The sequence below is a fragment of the Chaetodon auriga genome, chromosome 1 (assembly GCF_051107435.1).
Source record: "Chaetodon auriga isolate fChaAug3 chromosome 1, fChaAug3.hap1, whole genome shotgun sequence".
NCBI lineage: Eukaryota > Metazoa > Chordata > Actinopteri > Chaetodontiformes > Chaetodontidae > Chaetodon > Chaetodon auriga.
The window spans coordinates 31,339,175-31,356,331 of record NC_135074.1 but is presented as its reverse complement, the minus strand read 5'-3'; the positions used below and the strand labels follow the sequence as shown (position 1 = coordinate 31,356,331).

The 17,157-nt window shown below is 43.5% G+C and overlaps 2 protein-coding genes across 3 annotated transcripts in view; both read right to left on the bottom strand.

The window, feature by feature from the left end:
- Positions 1–10,742, bottom strand: part of LOC143323202 (CD82 antigen-like) — a 28,645-nt gene extending 17,903 nt beyond the window's left edge. The window contains exon 1 of the mRNA XM_076734921.1: positions 10,446–10,742. Within this exon, the coding sequence (XP_076591036.1) occupies positions 10,446–10,699 (254 nt within the window). The 5' untranslated portion in view covers positions 10,700–10,742. The remainder of the gene's footprint in view (positions 1–10,445) is intronic.
- A 3,847-nt stretch (positions 10,743–14,589) lies between these two features.
- Positions 14,590–17,055, bottom strand: LOC143323191 (G2/mitotic-specific cyclin-B2-like). Of its 2 annotated transcripts, none has more exons than XM_076734908.1 (8): positions 16,887–17,055; positions 16,564–16,674; positions 15,941–16,234; positions 15,708–15,866; positions 15,395–15,631; positions 15,070–15,210; positions 14,877–14,987; positions 14,590–14,801 (listed from the first exon to the last, which is right to left on the bottom strand). In XM_076734908.1, the coding sequence occupies exons 1-8, from the start codon at positions 16,911–16,913 to the stop codon at positions 14,691–14,693; spliced, it is 1,191 nt and encodes a 396-aa protein (XP_076591023.1). In that variant the 5' UTR covers positions 16,914–17,055; the 3' UTR covers positions 14,590–14,690. The 2 variants fall into 2 exon arrangements, with proteins under 2 accessions (XP_076591023.1, XP_076591014.1); XM_076734899.1 differs by having other exon boundaries at positions 16,564–16,677; positions 16,887–17,029.
- Between the last annotated feature and the right edge of the window lie 102 nt (positions 17,056–17,157).

The window sequence follows — 17,157 nt, the reverse complement described above, 5'->3', positions numbered from 1 at the left end:
GCTCGCTATTGACTGCTGTGTGCTGAAGTGATGCAGCCACACAATGACCAGAAAATACTTCAACACAAGAGCGAGACTGAGCAGCTCTTTGCTGCGAGCGCAGACAAGAACAGCGTCTCCAGACCTTTCTGGAGTTTGATCTCTGAGAGCCAAAGACCACGTTCACACTCAGGAACTTCATGGAAAAAAGAGCGAATGCATCGAACTCTGCCTTCAGACTACACGATATCATCCCGATAACAGCCCGACCCATCAGACGTGGAGTGAAAACGCCTCATGAGGAAAGAGGAATGATGTTGTTGGTGCCACAAGGTGGATCTGTGACACCCAGTGCAACACGCTTCAGACGCCATGTTTGTTTACATCCTTTTTCCCAGACGTTTGTCCCTCCTTCTTCAGGATTCTCATCACACAGGTCATGAAAGATGCCAAGCTATATTAGTTTAGTTGTTAACCAGTCAAACAGGGGTTGTAATTCAAATAAAGGTACATTAGCGTGACCCTTTGGACCAGAGAAGAGACGACCCTGATTTTCATGGAGGCCAATAAAGTCCCGAGAGGTCGTCATCAGTTCTGTGCGAACTGAGGGTCATAAAGGATTTTATCCGGACGTAAGACATCTGACATGACACGAGTGGCGCCGAAGTGTTGCACTAATTATACCAGACGAGTTTCTAAATTACCACTCTCATGACAAGCAAGAGGAAGCTGGCAGCAGGACTGAAGTCGAGACTGAGAAGAGTCAAAGTCCGACCAGATTTTAGACGGACTCCAAAAACATGAAACGCTGCCGGCTCGTGTTCTTCTAACTGCTGAACACTCCTGTGTCACCAGCAACAGTGATGCAAAGGAGAAATATGGTTATTTCTGCATAACTGTGATTTTAAAATGAACCCACGTCAGTCGGATTATCAGAGAAAACCAGCACATAGACAGCCCCTCTTCTATATCATTAAAATGAACACACCTCCTGTAAAAGGGTGGAGGTCTGCCCTCACAGTTATTAAATCTGGGTCGTATTCAGTGCAGAAGGAGGTGGTGATGAACCTGAAGCTGCCGAAAATAAGAGACAAATAACTTCTGTTCGAATTACACTCACAGTTTAGCTAAAACAAATACAAAATTGTTTATGGATCATTTTTGGGAATCAGGTTTCAGTCACCAGCAATGCCAAAAACAGGGGATCTGAAACTCAGATTATTGAGATTCAGCAACCAATCGTGAACCTCACAGCCCCGACAGGCTGAAGCAGCACTGACAAGCCTTTGTATCATGTAGCTGTCCTCTCGTTTCTCTTCTGGTTTCATGCTGAGCTGTAATAAATAAACCCTTCCACTCCTCCGTCTGTTCGTCCCTCCTTCATTTTAATGTTCCTCCTCCTGCTGCTCCTAAAGCCTCTGGTTGTACCAGGCACAACGACACAGAGCTCGTTGGTGCTGAATGAGACTCAGTGAGGAAACCAAAGAGCAGGTTTCTGTTCAACTTTGTGTTCATATATTTTAACGTCAGCTCCTTATTGCTGTAAAATTTCAACACAATATTGCATTTTAACATCAGTATTTCCCCGGTTTCACACATTCCCAGCTTTACATACATAAAAATCAAACATATTAGGTTAAGAAGGTGGGAGTCTGATCTCCAATTTGTGGTCAACGTTTCCTCTCTTTGCCCTTGTCGTTGGTGTCTGGAGGAAGCTTATTATTTTCCATCTGAGCTTCCTCCAAGTGTTCATATTAGTCATCAAACCTCCCTGCATGTTCTCAGGTACTGATACGTCATTCTTCTCATTTTAGCCTCCTGATTCTTGGAAAATGCATGTGTCGCAGGAGAGCAGGTTTCTGTTTTCACGCACTTTAGAGAAAATGCAGCTGAGTCTGCCGTCGTGTCCATCTGTTTAAAATATCCACCATGTCAACATGTGTCTTGTGTTTCCTCCTCTTTCTTTTAAAGGACCAGTGTGAAGGATTCAGCAGTGTCTAATGAAGAGGGTGCAACCAGCTGAAAACTCCAGGAAACATGTGAGAACCTACAGAGGCCGCGACACTCGCTAAAAACGGGAAAGGCGCTCTTTAGAGTCAGTGTTCGGTTTGTCCGTTCTGGGCTCCTGAAGAAACATGGCGGTGCAACATGGCCGACTGTGGAAGAGGAGCTGCTCCCTCTGATAAAGAACTAATTCAAGGCAAGTGAAAACACAACTGTTCTTATTTTCAGGTGACTGTGAACTGGTGATTGTTCCATTTCTGCCAACAGATCTACATCTGAGACACTGGTCCTTTAAGTCTTCCTGTTTAGTCAGATATCAGCTGCAGACATCATCTCACAAGACGCCAAAAGCTGCTGCTCATTCCTTCTGCAGGGATGAAAAAAGTGTCGACACAGTGAAATAATCCATCACAGAAACCATGAATCAACTTTCTGTTTCACTTGTCCTGAGCTGCTTTGTGTCACACTCTGATTTCCTTTTCCCATGTTGGAGATAATCCCTCATAAACGCTTTCCCTGGCAAACTTCTCTTCTTTTTGTTTATAAGCCACGGTATCAGTTAACGTCACACTCAACCCGACAACTCACTGTCTCACTGTCTGTCCTCAAAAAACACACAAATACAAAAAAATGAACAACAAAAGAGGGATGTTACAACTTCAAATGACGACAAATGTTCCACTAAAAGTCTTAATCTGCCTCGTGTTTGTCTTGAAAGAGACATGAACTGTTGGATCAGGGCTCAAACTAATGATGACTCATCACTTTCCTTAGAAATATTCATATTTATCATTTGTTCTGTAAAAACAGAAAGTAGTGGAGTCCATGCTGACATGTTTACACTGTAAAGTGTTCAGAAAAAGAAAACCAGCAAATATTCATGTGAGAAGCTGAAACCAGCGAATTTCCTGCATTTTTGTTCAAAATTAAGGGACTTCTCGACACTGATGGCACTAATGGCAACGTTAAAGCTGACAAGAAATGAGTGAAATTTAGAGCTGCGGCAGTTTGTCAATTAATGGATTCATCAATCGAGAGAAAACTGGAAACTATTTTGAGGATATTTAATCATTTGAGTAATTCTGAGTAACACGCTGGTTCCTGCTTCTCAAATCTGAGGGTTTGCTGCTATGACCTCTGGGTTTAGAGTCTTCCCCTGGCCATGTTTCACAACTTTATCAATTAATGAATTAATGAAGATTATGACGTATAACAATACTGACAGATTAATTGATAATAAAAATAATAGTTAGCTGGAGCCGTACTGATATTCATGAAGGGGCTGAACTCGTGTTGCTGAAGCTCTTCTGACGGTTGGGACTGTGAAAGTCGGCGTTGTGAGGCGTTTTTCATCTGACAGACGGGACTGAAGCGTCTTGCATTGAGTGTGTGTGTGTGTGTGTGTGTGTGTGTGTGTGTGTGTGTGTGTGTGCGTGTGTGTGTGCGTGTGTGTGTGTGTGTGCAGCGTCAGTCGTACATCTCCTCCACGTCGCTTACACACTCTTTGACTCATGCAGAAATGTGCAGGAGGTGCGTGGGGCAACAACAGCGACAACAAACTCTTTTGTTCCCACTCGTCCCTCGCTGTCCTTTTCATAAACAGCTCAGAATCTATTTGTAGCCGGAAATTTAAATCTCGTATTAGGACGAACAACCGAAGTGTTTATCAGAGGCTTCTGCTGGTGTTTATCATTTAAAACTTCATATTGGCTTCAAAGAAGCTGTTGGTGTTTGTCAAACAAAAGGCTTTTTCTCTCTTTAAGGAATGCTTGTTTATATTGTATGAAGCTAAAGTCACTCGTTCAGCATTAAGACTGGATACAAAGGGAAACAGCGAGCCTCTCAGTCCAAAGTTTAAAAAATACACCCACCAGCACCTCTAAAGTTCAGCTGTGGTTTACGGGGAATTACAGATTCTACTATGATTTTCTGTAGCAAGGTTGTAATTTGTTTAAGCCATCATTCCAGTTCTACCAGTCACTGAGCTCCAACCCAACCAGTAGACTCTAATGCAGCACCATGGATGAAATCCCTCACTGGCCTACCACCCAAGGAGCGAACCAACACTGCTGCTGAGGTGAAGTCAAACTTCAGCCATGCAATCAAAGAGGGTTTAAAGTATAAAGATCTATCAGATATGACAAAGACCGTGTTTACACCTGCTGTTGACATGCGTGATCTGTGGAGACACATCACCGTTCACACCTGAGTCTATCAAGTGTCCAGCTGTCCACCTGCGCTCAGATTTCGTTACTGCCAACATCATTCTGATAGAAGGTCAAAGGGCTCGTACACAGTAACGACATGTCACTTGCTAACAGCTAGCTAAGAAAACAGAACTGTGTCGAGAGCTAATAAACATGTTCGGGCTTCAACTGTTGAGATTGACGGATCGGGACAAGTCATTTATGAAGATGAAAAAGTAGCTTGAACTCCATCTACATAAATCAGTGCTCCTCTCCAGTTTTTCAAGTGTTGGTGAGCTGGAACCAACCAAACACCACGTCCTGCATTGATGAGGTGTACCAAAACAAACACCACGTCCTGCATTGATGAGGTGTACCAAAACAATCACCACGTCCTGCATTGATGAGGTGTACCAAAACAAACACCACGTCCTGCATTGATGAGGTGTACCAAAACAAACACCACGTCCTGCATTGATGAGGTGTACCAAAACAATCACCACGTCCTGCATTGATGAGGTGTGTTCCTGTTACGTCCTTACGCATCAGGACTCATTAACATTTACGCTACTACGTAAACGCAGTCAGAGAAAAGCAGAAAGTCATTACATTCGAGATGTTTTACGCAGCGAATGTTTGGATTTTTTCTTGAAAAATAACTGTGAGTAATCATCAATTGATTTCTGTCAATAAAATCAACCAATCGTTGCAGTTCTAGTTCGCAGGAGGTAAAACGCTCACAGCAGCCTCCACATCTCCTCCCCACCTGATAATAACCCTACTTCCACACTCTTTCAATAACACACTCCCCCTCACTCTCCCCTCTCAGGGTCCCTCTTAACAATGGCAGCTTTCAGACACAATTTTCTCTCCAGCAACAAAAGGGGAAACTCGACACACAGCGGGCCGCTCCTGCCTTACGTTTCCTGCTCACTATAAAACTACAGCGGCCGTTTGAAAATGGCCTTTTTTCACCGTGAGACCTTGTTTTCAGAGACACCCGACACGCCTTTTAGCTGCGTTTAGACAATGTGAAGCTATCCTGAGCTTCAAGACCCGTTCTGCACCTCACAGTCACGAGCTGACAAAAAAAAAAAAAAAAAAAAACTGAGGTGGAAGTAAAAACTAAATCTGCAAATATTTAAATGACAACAAACGCTCCACTTAAAGCTTGATCTGCTAATATTTGGCTTCCAATAGACCAGAGATGTTAAAAGATCAACGACTGGTTATTGATTGATTGATCATTTGGTCCATAAAATGTAAAAATTGTCGAAAACGCTCATCACAGTTTCTCGGTTGATGTATTTAAATGACTTGTTTTTCTGAGCAGAGGTTCAAAACAGAAAAGTTTTACTCTGATTGAGGACAAAGATAAACAGCAAATCCTCACAGAATAATAACATTTGGCTTAAAATGAGACTAAAATGATTAATCAATTTTTAAAACAGTTGCTGGTAATCAAGTAATCATGTAGCTGCTTCAGCCCTCAGATAAACTGTAGGTACCGGAGGTGAAAAGTATCTAAGTACATGTACTCGTCTCTGAGGACGCCGGCTGCTCGCTGGAAGAAAAGCAGCGAGACAAAGTGAACCCCGTCCACCATAATTAATTCAATGACCGACCGCTCGGTGGCAAAACCAGTTGGGGCCTCCCAGACCGCTCCATCCCGCCCAGCTGAAAGGAGCAAGCTGTGCCGATTTCCATGGCCACGGTGCAGCAGGAGGGGGGTGGGTGGGAACATGGAGTGGCTCAGATCTCATGCTTGTTTAGAGTCAAACTCACTCCCACAACATGAAGCATGTAAACAGGAAGAAATCTCCGCTTTGTTTCTACACAAACCTGAGCCAAAACACTGAGCTTCACTTCTCACAGTGGACACGGCACGACTTTTACTCACGGCAGAGTCTTCCTCACTGTGGTACTGCTACTTTTACTGAAGTGAAGGATCTGAGTACTTCAGAGGTGAATTGTTGTCATTTTTTTCTTTGAAAGAGCTAAAACAATCCTTCAAACTGTCATTTTAAATGAAGCGAGTCCATGTGATCGATCGATCGACCGTGTGCAGGACGGTTTCTGGACTTCGAGAACGTTCGTGCTGGCACCTCGTCCTTCAAAAATTACTCAAACTGTTGACCCATAATCAAAGTTATTGCAGATTAATTTGCGTTGCTGATAAATTAGTGGATTTTAGGGCTGGAGGTCGAGCCTCATTATTGTTTCGCTGCAGACTGAAATGTGACTTTCACCACATTTACAGCTGGTCTTAAAACAGGATCTCAGTCTGGAAACGCCATCCGATACTGCCTTTGTGTCCACACCTGCTATTTTTAACGGCCTGTAGCACTTTCATTTTTCATGCACTTCTGTTAAATAATGCTTATTTTGGTGCTTTCATGGCACAGAACAGAAGTATAATCAGTGATTAGAGGCCTGTCTCTTTCAGCCTTCGAACTTGCTCACTCTCTAAATTTGATGTTATATCAGCAGCAGTGTTGAAACATTCAGTACGAGGGGACAAAACGATTGCTGTCATGGTGCGATGGATATCTTTGGGTTTTGGTTAGGCAACAATAAGTTTGAAGACAAAAAAAAAAAAAGATTTTTACTACTCTGTGACATTTTACAGACATAATGATGAAATGAATCGTGTCATTAATTGAAATGAATCATAAGAATTATTTTTTCACTTTGTGAAAGGATGAGGCTGTGATGAGGCTGTAGTTTCATCTTTGAGGTCAAAATCTCATGAAACAGACCAAAACCAACAACGTGCTGGTCCGTCTCTCATTACTACACCTCTCAGCTATACCAACCCTTCAAAACACCTCACAAATACATTTAAGAAAAACAAACTCAGTAGTTCCCTGAAACAGCTCAAAAAGGAGGAAATGGTGCATTTGTTGGGACTATTTTCAGCAGTGGATGAATCCCCATGTGGTGCTGTAATGAGTGTTTGTGGCAGCAGGACGGTGTGTGTATGTGTGTGTGTGTGTGTGTGTGTGTGTGTGTGTGTGTGTGTAAGAATAAACAACAGTGTGTGTGTTCATGGTGATGAAGGAACAACAGAGGCTCAATGTTGTGTTTTAATGAAGGTCAGTGGCTCAGAGGAAGAAGATCCATCAGGCTGCAACACACTGAACCTGTTATTAGATGCATCCAGTGCTTGTTGACAACACTAAACATGTAGAACATCACCAGACTGGTTCCTCTAAGGATTAGAAGGTTCTCTGTGAGAACGATTTAACTGTTCTGTTCTTGGTTCATGAAACTAACTTTTCATCTGACGGCAACACCCTTCAATTTGTGAGCTGAACTCAGTTGTTGTTTGTTGCAGAGGAGAAATGTGAGCGGCTCACGTTGTTTCAACCTTTTTAAACTGTAATTACCTTCAGGGCAATTCCACTGAACAGGGTAAACAGGTTATGGACTCGCTGTGGATGAGTCCCAGCGACTCACTTCAGAGGATGTTCATCCACCAACACACACAAAGAAACACTGTTTCATGTGTCTGTACATTTTAAACATGCAGGTGGAATGTAACTAAGAGCAGTTACCTGAGTACAAATTGCAGGTACTTTAGTTTGCATTATGCAGCTGTATACTCCACTACATCTCAGAGGAAATATTGTACTTTTTTCTCCACTACATTTATCTGACAGCTTTACTTACTAGTTACTTTGCAGATGTCTTGTGAAAAGCATGTATCTCCAGATGTGCTGATGTTTGTTTGTGCTGAACTGAAGGATGAAGAGTTTCTTCTTGAGAAAATTCTCCTCTTCTTCAGCTCAATAAACTCTTTAAAAAGCCTCTCGGATCAGCCTGTTTTTCTGAGCTCGTTACTTTTTGGAGATACGTGGTTCTCACAAGATGGCCACGCTGCAAACCTATGATGATCTTCTAGAATAAGATGCATCACTGTAGATTAAAGCAGCCGACAGGATATAAAGTAGTTCAAGGAGCTGAAACATCTACAGCAGTAAAATGCAGCAAACACATGAACGCAGCAGGAACATGAATCCACAGACAGCAGATAGAAAAACTCTGACAGGAACACTTCACTGCTACAGGAGGAGTTTTACAAATACTTAAATCCTTTCACTTCAGTAAGGTTTTGAATGCAGGACTGTACTTGCAGTGGAGTATTTTCTCAGTGTGGTATTAGTACTTTTATCACAGTAAAGGATCTGAATTCATCTTCCACTGTTGGGTGTCGGGTTAAACTGAACAGAATGCAGCCAAACTGGTACTGAGCTCCTGAGCGAGACTCCGAAAACATTCTGGTTTCTTGTCCAAACCTTAACCGCTAACAGCTGCTAACTCCAGCACGACATAATCCCCTCTACAAGACACACTCCTCTGTTCCTGGTGAATGGAAAGGTAATTAAGGTCATGCTGGAGAGGGAAGCACGACCTGCAGCTGAACTGATTTACTGCCTCACATGTTGAGGAAAAGATCTACTGATGGAAGAGCCGAGGGGGGGGTGGGTGGGAGGGGGGACGGGAGGGGGGACGGCGCTGAAATATTGACTGAGCAGTGATGCCACCATGCACAGCGCTGACCCACATTCCCATCTGTAACACAGACCGGTCCTCGTAAACACACAGCAGGCCCACAGCTCAGTCCAAAGCTCTGAAGAAGAGGAGCTGGATGCTGAGTGATGAAGGTCCCCTCAGGCTTCAGGGCTGGAGCCATTACTCTATTAACTGATGGCACTGTGCTGATAATTGATTAATGGCTTCAAAAGCCAACCATCCCAGCGTCTGCAGTGTCAGGACTTGCTGGTTTGGATGGATGAAGGCCAACATCATAAAAATCAGCTTCAAGGTGCAACAAAGCAAAAAGATCTACAGAGATCAGAGCTAGTCTGAACAAAAAGCCTCATTCAGTCAGCGCCAGGCAGGTGCAGAGGGGTCACATGACCCAGAGCTGGACCGACCAATCGACCAGGCTCATTTATTGGCTGAAATCAGCTGATCGGAGATTATTGAATCTGTGTTTATGGTTTGTCAGTTTGTAGACAAACGACAAATTAAGTCTGATAATTGATTAGTTTGGGGCCAAACTTCTGATGATGATGAAGAAGAAGAAGAAGAAGAAGAAGAAGAAGAAGAAGAAGAAATGCATCTGATGTTTCAGCAAGTTCCCCAAAAACAACACCTGCTGACGTTCAGGTGAGAGCGCCTCCTGGTGTCAGCAGGAATGTTTTCATATAGTACCAGTATGAAATATTTAATTTCTTACTTTCTCTGTATTTATTTCTGTCCTTGTGAATTTCCCCTCATAGACAGAACATTGAACTAATCGATGATTATTGATCATTAATCGTAGCTTTTTTAATGATATTCTGCTGTTTCAGAACCAGTTTGAATCCCTGAGGCTGATTTTTACTGAGTGAAGTTTAGAGTGTTTGACAAAGGGAACCAGGTTAACACAAACTCCTGTGTATTTAGAGTCTGTCCGCTAATCTGGGCCTGTTTTCTGGTCTCATTCAGGACCGTTTTGGAGGCGTCTTTATTAAAGAAACAGATTACAGAGCGGCTGAACTGCACATACACAGAGGGCCGAAATCCACTGAACTGAAACGCTTTCACGCCCTCAGGGGAATAAAACTCTTTAAAATCACTGAATCCTTTAAAGTTTTAGGACACGAAAATGATCAAAAACTGGTTTCAGACATTGGACGTTAAGTGGATCAGCCTGCAGGAGCTGATATCTGCCAGCAGCTCTGTGAACGTGTGAGTACAAAATCCAGTGTGGGACAAAGTCCGACAGTTGATCAGCTTCAACTTCAGTTTCTGTTTGCACCAAATCTCACGCAACAAACTGCTGTTTTAGGCGGAAGGCTGAAGTTTAGAAGTTCAGACACGTTAATGAAGTCCTGACAGACTTTGAGTCACTCAGACAATCTTCACATCGGGTTTGTTGGATTTTCCTCTGAAAGCTTCTCAAAGATGAAAAGCACTGTTCACCTGAGATGTGGAAAAACGAGGATTTCAGTCTTGGTCGAACTTCAGCAGCTCTCAGAGAAACAAGTGGTGTGAAGGTGAAGCTCATTGAGTCAGATACATAAATCATCCGCACGGCGCCACATCATCAGGCCGTTCACTCATCAAACTGCTGCAAGCGGGACCGTTTTCACAAAGAGCCGATCAATCGATACAAAGGTGATCAACCTCCACCCGATCACCCGAGCAGCCGCACGCGCCTCGTGGGAGAAAAGCGTGAATGAGAAGAAGAAGCAGTTTCCGTCTAAGGAGCTGGAGGTTACTTACGTGTTCTGCGCTGAACTGCGGAGAGAAGAGCTGCGGGTGCGGGTCCGGTGCGGGTCCGGTGCGGGTCCTGTGTGCGCTGTGAGCGGGCTGCTGCTCGGACTGAGTGACCTCCTGCTCGACGGGAGCAACAAAGCTGCGAGTCTGCGAAGCGGAGGACGGACGGTCTCCTCCGGTCCCCACCGTGTGGCAGATATGGGAATTAACGAGTTCAGTGTCTCCTTTAACCCCTGAATCCCCGCAGAGCACCGCAGCATCGCGGGGCCTCGGAGGGTTAAAACACGGCTGCTCTGACGGTACTCAAGTATTCGAGTACTGGAGGACACTTCAGTACAAATGTGAAGTACTTGTACTTGAATCTTTTCTTTTCATGCCACTTTCTACTTGACGACATCTGACAGTTTTAGTTACTTCACAAATTCAGATTTTTACACACAAAACTTAGAAAAAGTGATGTTTTTATCACAAATTAAATTATAAAAAATTTAATTAGCAACTATTCTGATATTAGTTTAAGTCATTTTTGCTGTAAAATCATTGATGTTTCAGCTTCTGGGATGATTTGCTGCTTTTCTTCTGAATGATCTGATCTGAATGAATCTGTAATAATTTGGATCTTTGGACCAACAAACATGGTGAAGGCGTCACTTTGGGCTCATTGAGACCACATTTCTCACTATTCTCACAATGCTTCCAAACCAAATGATCAATCGATTGATGATTGATCCAGAATAAAAAAGAATCATTAGTTTGAGTCCTTTACAACATAGTTGAAGATGAGCTCCACCTCAACCAACTCCAACAGGAACATCCTGCTTTGACATGAATGAGGAGACACAATAATCTAATGAGACCAGAGACAAGAGGACAACAGACACAGGGGACACTTTACTGCACTCAGTACTTTTACTTTCAAACTAATAAAGCACATTTTCCTGATTAAACTTACTTAATTTTACTTCAATGCAGGATTTATACTTCTAATAGAGTATTTTTATTGTAAGCATGTTAGCTTGCTGATGTTAGCATTTAGCTCAAAAGTACACAGAGTCGTGGCTGTAGTCACATTACTGCATATGAAATATTTACAAAGCACGTTACCTGCTGCTGTAAAGTTCAAACTATATTTTCACATTTTTTATCATGAAATTTGGTTCAGACGTTCATGTTTCCCTCTGGGTGAATTGATAACTTCGATGATGCTCTGAGTTTTCATTTAGCGCCATCATCAGGTCAAACATGTAATTTTAACTTTGTTTTTTTCATCAGATCCGTTCAGACCTCGTGGCAGTTCCCATCAGCCTCAGCTAAACTTTGTGTTTAGTGCTAATGAGCAAACATACCTGCTAACAGCATGTTAGCATTGTCACTGTGCGCGTGTTAGCATGTTGACGTTAGCACTTAGCTTAAAGATCCCCTGTATCTAAGTACAGCCTCACAGAGCTGTCTAACAATTAATTTATTCGGTTAGCCACTGTATTATTAGGAGAGGAAATAATTGTTTTTTATTATTCTATTAAAAATACTGGAAGCAGCAAGCAAAAAGTTTTCAACAGTAGATCATGAATTTGCTAAAGGGCTTCAGGGGAAATGACATCAGTGTTGGAGGTTTACAGATGACAGCGGTAACGTTAGTCCTGTTCTGCCTCAGCAGCTCACATCATTCAGCACTGACTGACCGGCCTGTGAGGAGGAGGAGGAGGAGGAGGAGGAGGTGGTGAAGTCAGGCTCAGTCTGAAGAGCACAATGCTCCTCCACACATCACAGCACATACAGTCAGCTCGGCGTGTAATAAATGGCGTTATTCTGCAGCGTTCGCTGCCACGAGCTGTACAGCTGTGATCACAGAGCGAAGCTAAGTGTCCACTGAACAAAGAGGGACAGAAGAGACACTTTCTCACTGCGTCTGAGGACTTCACATGGTTTTATAAGAGACGAGTGACGCTCAGGATTAATGCCACCGTGTGAGCTGGTGAGCTCTGACTCATGACCAGCGTGGAGTTACGTCGTAGCTCCATGGCCTGATTTCTTCTCCTACAAGGCCACAGAAAGAAACGTCAGATGTTCTGCTTCGGAGCAGCAATCTGAAGGTTTTAATATCTGAGCGTCAGTCGTACGGCAGCAAAGGATCGAAGGCCTCACAAGAAAACACATGAAGCTGCTGCAAGAAAACACTGAGCACCAAATTCACCTGTTTGAAGATCTCTTCCTCTGTCCCCACTTCCACATTAAAGTGACGAGTTCTTCACAGAAATCACTAACTTTAGCACTTTAGCTAACAGCGTTAGCATTTATAATTCCGACAACACTCAAAAGGCATTACTAGTCATGCAACCAGTAGCTTCCTACAAGTTTTCACCACTGACAGATGATATTGCTACGAAATATTTATATAATATTCAGTATTAAAATGTAGGTTATTGAAAATATTGAAATGGATGATTAAAATGTAATGTATATATTTCATGCCACGTTCGGGTCAGCACAAAATATTTCAGAGGCCCGTCATTGGCCCGCGGGCCGCATTTTGAGTAACCATGCTTCAAAGGGAGCTGTGCCAAGTCTAATAAATGGCCTTGAGTGATGTCACTTGAGTCAGAGATGGGTGAAGACAAGTTTGAAAATGAAACAAGTGGAAGTTAGAAAGAGTTAATCAGACCTCTGCTGCAGGATACATGAACCAGAACCAGGGAGGAAGTATTCAGAGCCTTTGTTCAAGTAAAAATACTGACACCACACTGTAAAAGTACTCTGGTATGAGTCAAAGTATGACTGTGACAAAGTTACTTTAGTGAAAGTATGTAAGTATAATCAGGAAAATGCATTTAAAAGTGCAGTAAAATGTAAAATGTTTTCACACAAAAATGTAATAGTTCATATTTAACTAATTTATTAATCAACTAATCATTTCAGCTGTGCTTGTATGTTTGACAGTCTCATTTATAATAAAACATCATATTTCAGAAGATCTTTGTGTTTTTATGCCAAAATCTTAATTTGTAAACAGAAGCTGACAGATAAATGCTGTGAAGTTAAATATTTCACTCTGAAATGTAGTCGAGTAGAAGTAGAAAGTGACATGAGAATACAAGTACTTCAAATTTGTTCTTAAGTAGTTGAGTAAATGTATTTACTCTCCACCACCGGCTGGTACTGACGTAACACATCTGAGTCTCTGAACTGACGGCTGTTGATTTGCATTGTGGGTAATGTAGGCATGCAGTTTGTTCGTTGCTGTTATTGTTTCTTTGATGTTATGATGCAGCACTTGAAGCACCGCTGGTCAACACACACAGAACAAAGCTGTCAAAGAGTTTGAGAAATAAAAAGGTTTAATCTCGACGAGGTCGACAAACATCCATGAATGGAAAACTACAATCTGCACCACACACTATACACACGGTCTGCACAGCTTTTTAAACAGCAAATTCAAGCACTTGAACCAAAAACTTCCCAGTCTCTTCAAGCCTTCATCACCATTTCTAAAACAAAGGCAACTGTGTGAAAAAGAAGATAAATACAGATTTCCTTTGTCCCCTCAGCAATTAATGTCTTGTCAGCAGCTGTTCATGATTAACTTTGTATTATTTAACATTTGACAGCAGGAGACAAAATAATGCTGATGGGATCATTTCAGATATTTAACCAACATGAGTGATTGTTTAGATGAACCAGACATTAAAACACTGAGCATTTGAAGTCAAGTATAATCGTAACTAAAAACATGGTTAAGATTTTCTTCCTTAAACTTCAAGAAAGAAAAAAAAAAAAAATCCTGTAAATGGAAATATTGGAAACATGACACTAAAATCATAAGTGTAAATTTCAGGCAGAAAATACCAGGGAAAGAAAAAAAAAGAAAGAAAAAGAAAAACAAAGCAGGCACAATGAAGTAGAACAAAGATGCAGTCAGAGTAAAGCTCCAGATGATTTAACGGGTCCAAAAATCACACTTAAAATTAAATAAAGAGTGCACTTTAACAGCTAACATTCAGGAAGTTTGCTGCTGAAACGACGCTGCTCCTCAGCCACAGACAGCTCAGCACTGACAGACTGAATTAAATCTACTGTACCGCAAAGATTTCTGGAAAGACGTCACTGATTAAAAAAAGTGCACAGCTTCCCACAAAGCCACAAAGCCTGAATCAAAAATTAAAAACATTTTATTAAAAAGTAGTGTTTCTCCACAGGTCACAATCTAAAATAAAGTGCAATAAGGCTTCATCTGATGAAATGTAGAAGGTCTCCTCAGGGATTGTTGAGCAGAGCAGCCGCCATGTGTTTGATGGTGGACGACTTCAGCTGAGGAAGGAGGCTGATCTTCATCAGTTTGCTGCTCGAGTACTTGTTCTTCACAGCCTGCAGAGGAACAAAGTATCTCAGTTTAACTTGCGCTCAGCGTCAGGGGTTCTTGTGCTTTGTTGGCCAGCTCACCTGGAACTTCGTTTTCCCCTCATTTACCATCACGACGTTTTTGGCGACGTGCTGCATGATCGGCTTCAGGTGGGCCTCGTCGTAAGTCGAGTAGTGCTGCTGTGTAGGAGACTGAGACGAGACGGATTAGACGACTTCACCAAAGAGGCAAATTACAGCCATTAAACTCGTCCCTCGAATCCATCAAACTCACCCACGGCAGCCCGTCAAGCAGCAGCTGGGAGAGACACAGCGAAGCGGCGGCGATCTCAGAGGGCCGATAGTGCACCATGTCGTAGTCGAGCAGGGTCAGCTCCATCAGGTATTTGGCCAGCGTGTGTCTCTCTACATCAGACTGAGACAAACCGGTTCAGACCTCCGTTCATGACACATGTTGCTGCTTAACCCCCCAAAACTAAAATGAGCCGTTTGTGTGAGACGTTAGCACGAGCACGTGGTCAGAGGTGATTGATGAACAGATGTTCTAACTCTTGATTAGTTAAAGTCTGTTGCTGCAGCAGATTCATGCAGAAACTCACCCCGGCCACCTTGGAAGCCCGTCTGAGGAAGTGTAACGGAAGAGGACGTCCAAGCTGAAAGTTGAGGCTCCTCAAAACCACCTGCTCCATCTCCAGAATCTGAGCCTTGGTGTACGCGTTGTCTGTGATGTAGGCGAAGTCTCCGACCTCCGGGGCGTACATCTCCTCGTACTTACAGGCCACCAGCATGGCGGTCACACCGACAAGCTGCAGCTTCCTGCGAGAGACCGGCTGGACCTGCAGCACAGCGAGGAAGGTTTTCACACAGCTCACAAAACCCGACGAGGAGGAAAACTATGGAGACTGTTCCTACCTGGAGGAAACGATCCAGGACGGCAACCGTGAGGTAGAGAGTCTCCTGCAGCAGCTGGAACCTGGAGTGAACCTGGACCAGCCAGTCGACCAGAAGAGCTCGCATGCGCTCCGTGATTTCATAACCCTGCATGTAGTTGGCTCGCACAGCCTGCTGCACCTGTGGAAACACAGCGATGAGGATAAAACTTGACCGACGCTGGGTGAGAGTTTAATGACGGAGGAATAAATTACCTCCAGCTCGTGCAGATAGTTGTAGATATCTTTGACATATTGCGAGCAGAGCTGCGGCAGGTCTGCGTCCTGCTCGTCCACGTCCTCCACAGTGAGCAGCGCCTCAGAGAAAGCCTGGCACAGCTGCTCCTCCACCTCCTCCTTCATGGACACATCAGCCGACTCCTCTGAAACTGGAGGGACAGGGACCGCAGGTGCTTGGACCTGGTCTACCGGATGCACCACCTGGACCGCAGCGGGTTTAGCTTTTTGGGCGCAGGACGGTTTGACCGGTGCTTTGGCTCGAGCTGTTCTCTGAGGAAACAAGTCTCTTATTAGAGTATATATTAGAGGTGTTTTGAGTTTGGGGCTGTAAGGCTTGTTAGATAAAGTGTTCAGGAGGAGTCCAGAGGTGCTTTCACACTCAGACATCACACATGTGATTGTCTTTCCAAAAACATGGTCACTGATCTGCAGCTACATCAGCCTCCACTCTCCTGGGGAGGATTCTGGCTTCATGGACGAGGGAGTTCATATATTGTAGCTTGTGCTCATGTGTGTCTTGGATCATTATGTGATTCACAGCGTTAATTACAAATGCAACACAACACAACACAAACCGCACTGTTCCTCCATAACGTTACCTTCGTGTTGACTGCTGCTCCAGGAAAGTTGGTGATCTCTCCAAGAGCGGCTCTCCTCTGACCGGCTGCGGTGCTTTTAGCCATCTTCACTGGGTTCTCTGCGGCTGGATGCTGCTAAAAGAGAACGACACGAAAGTCAAGAACCTCCGAGAAGCTTCACAAACGCTGCCAGGCGTCGAGTTTCATCATAAAAGCACAGGAGAACAAAAAACAAGCAGGAAGCAGGCGGTGATGTTAGCTAACGATGCTAGCTAGCGAGGCTAACCGCAGCCGCTTGGCTAACAGCTAAACGCAGTGAAAGAGAAAGATGTCCGTTTACTCACCACAGCAACAACTTCCACAGACGACATGCTGACCGTCCACAGCAACGAAAACAAGCAGCGACTTCAAGAAACAGAGTTTTATTTTAGGACCAACCAACAAGATTCACCGACAAGATCCCAGAACAGCGATTTCTGCAGGTAAACAACGCAACGACGAGCAGCTTTCAAATAGCGCTCCGTCAAATCTGATTGGATAGAGGCTTAGAGGGACGCTCCTGATTGGCTGAAAACCAATGAGGCCAAAGGTACAGGTTGAGTGATGTTTAAATTT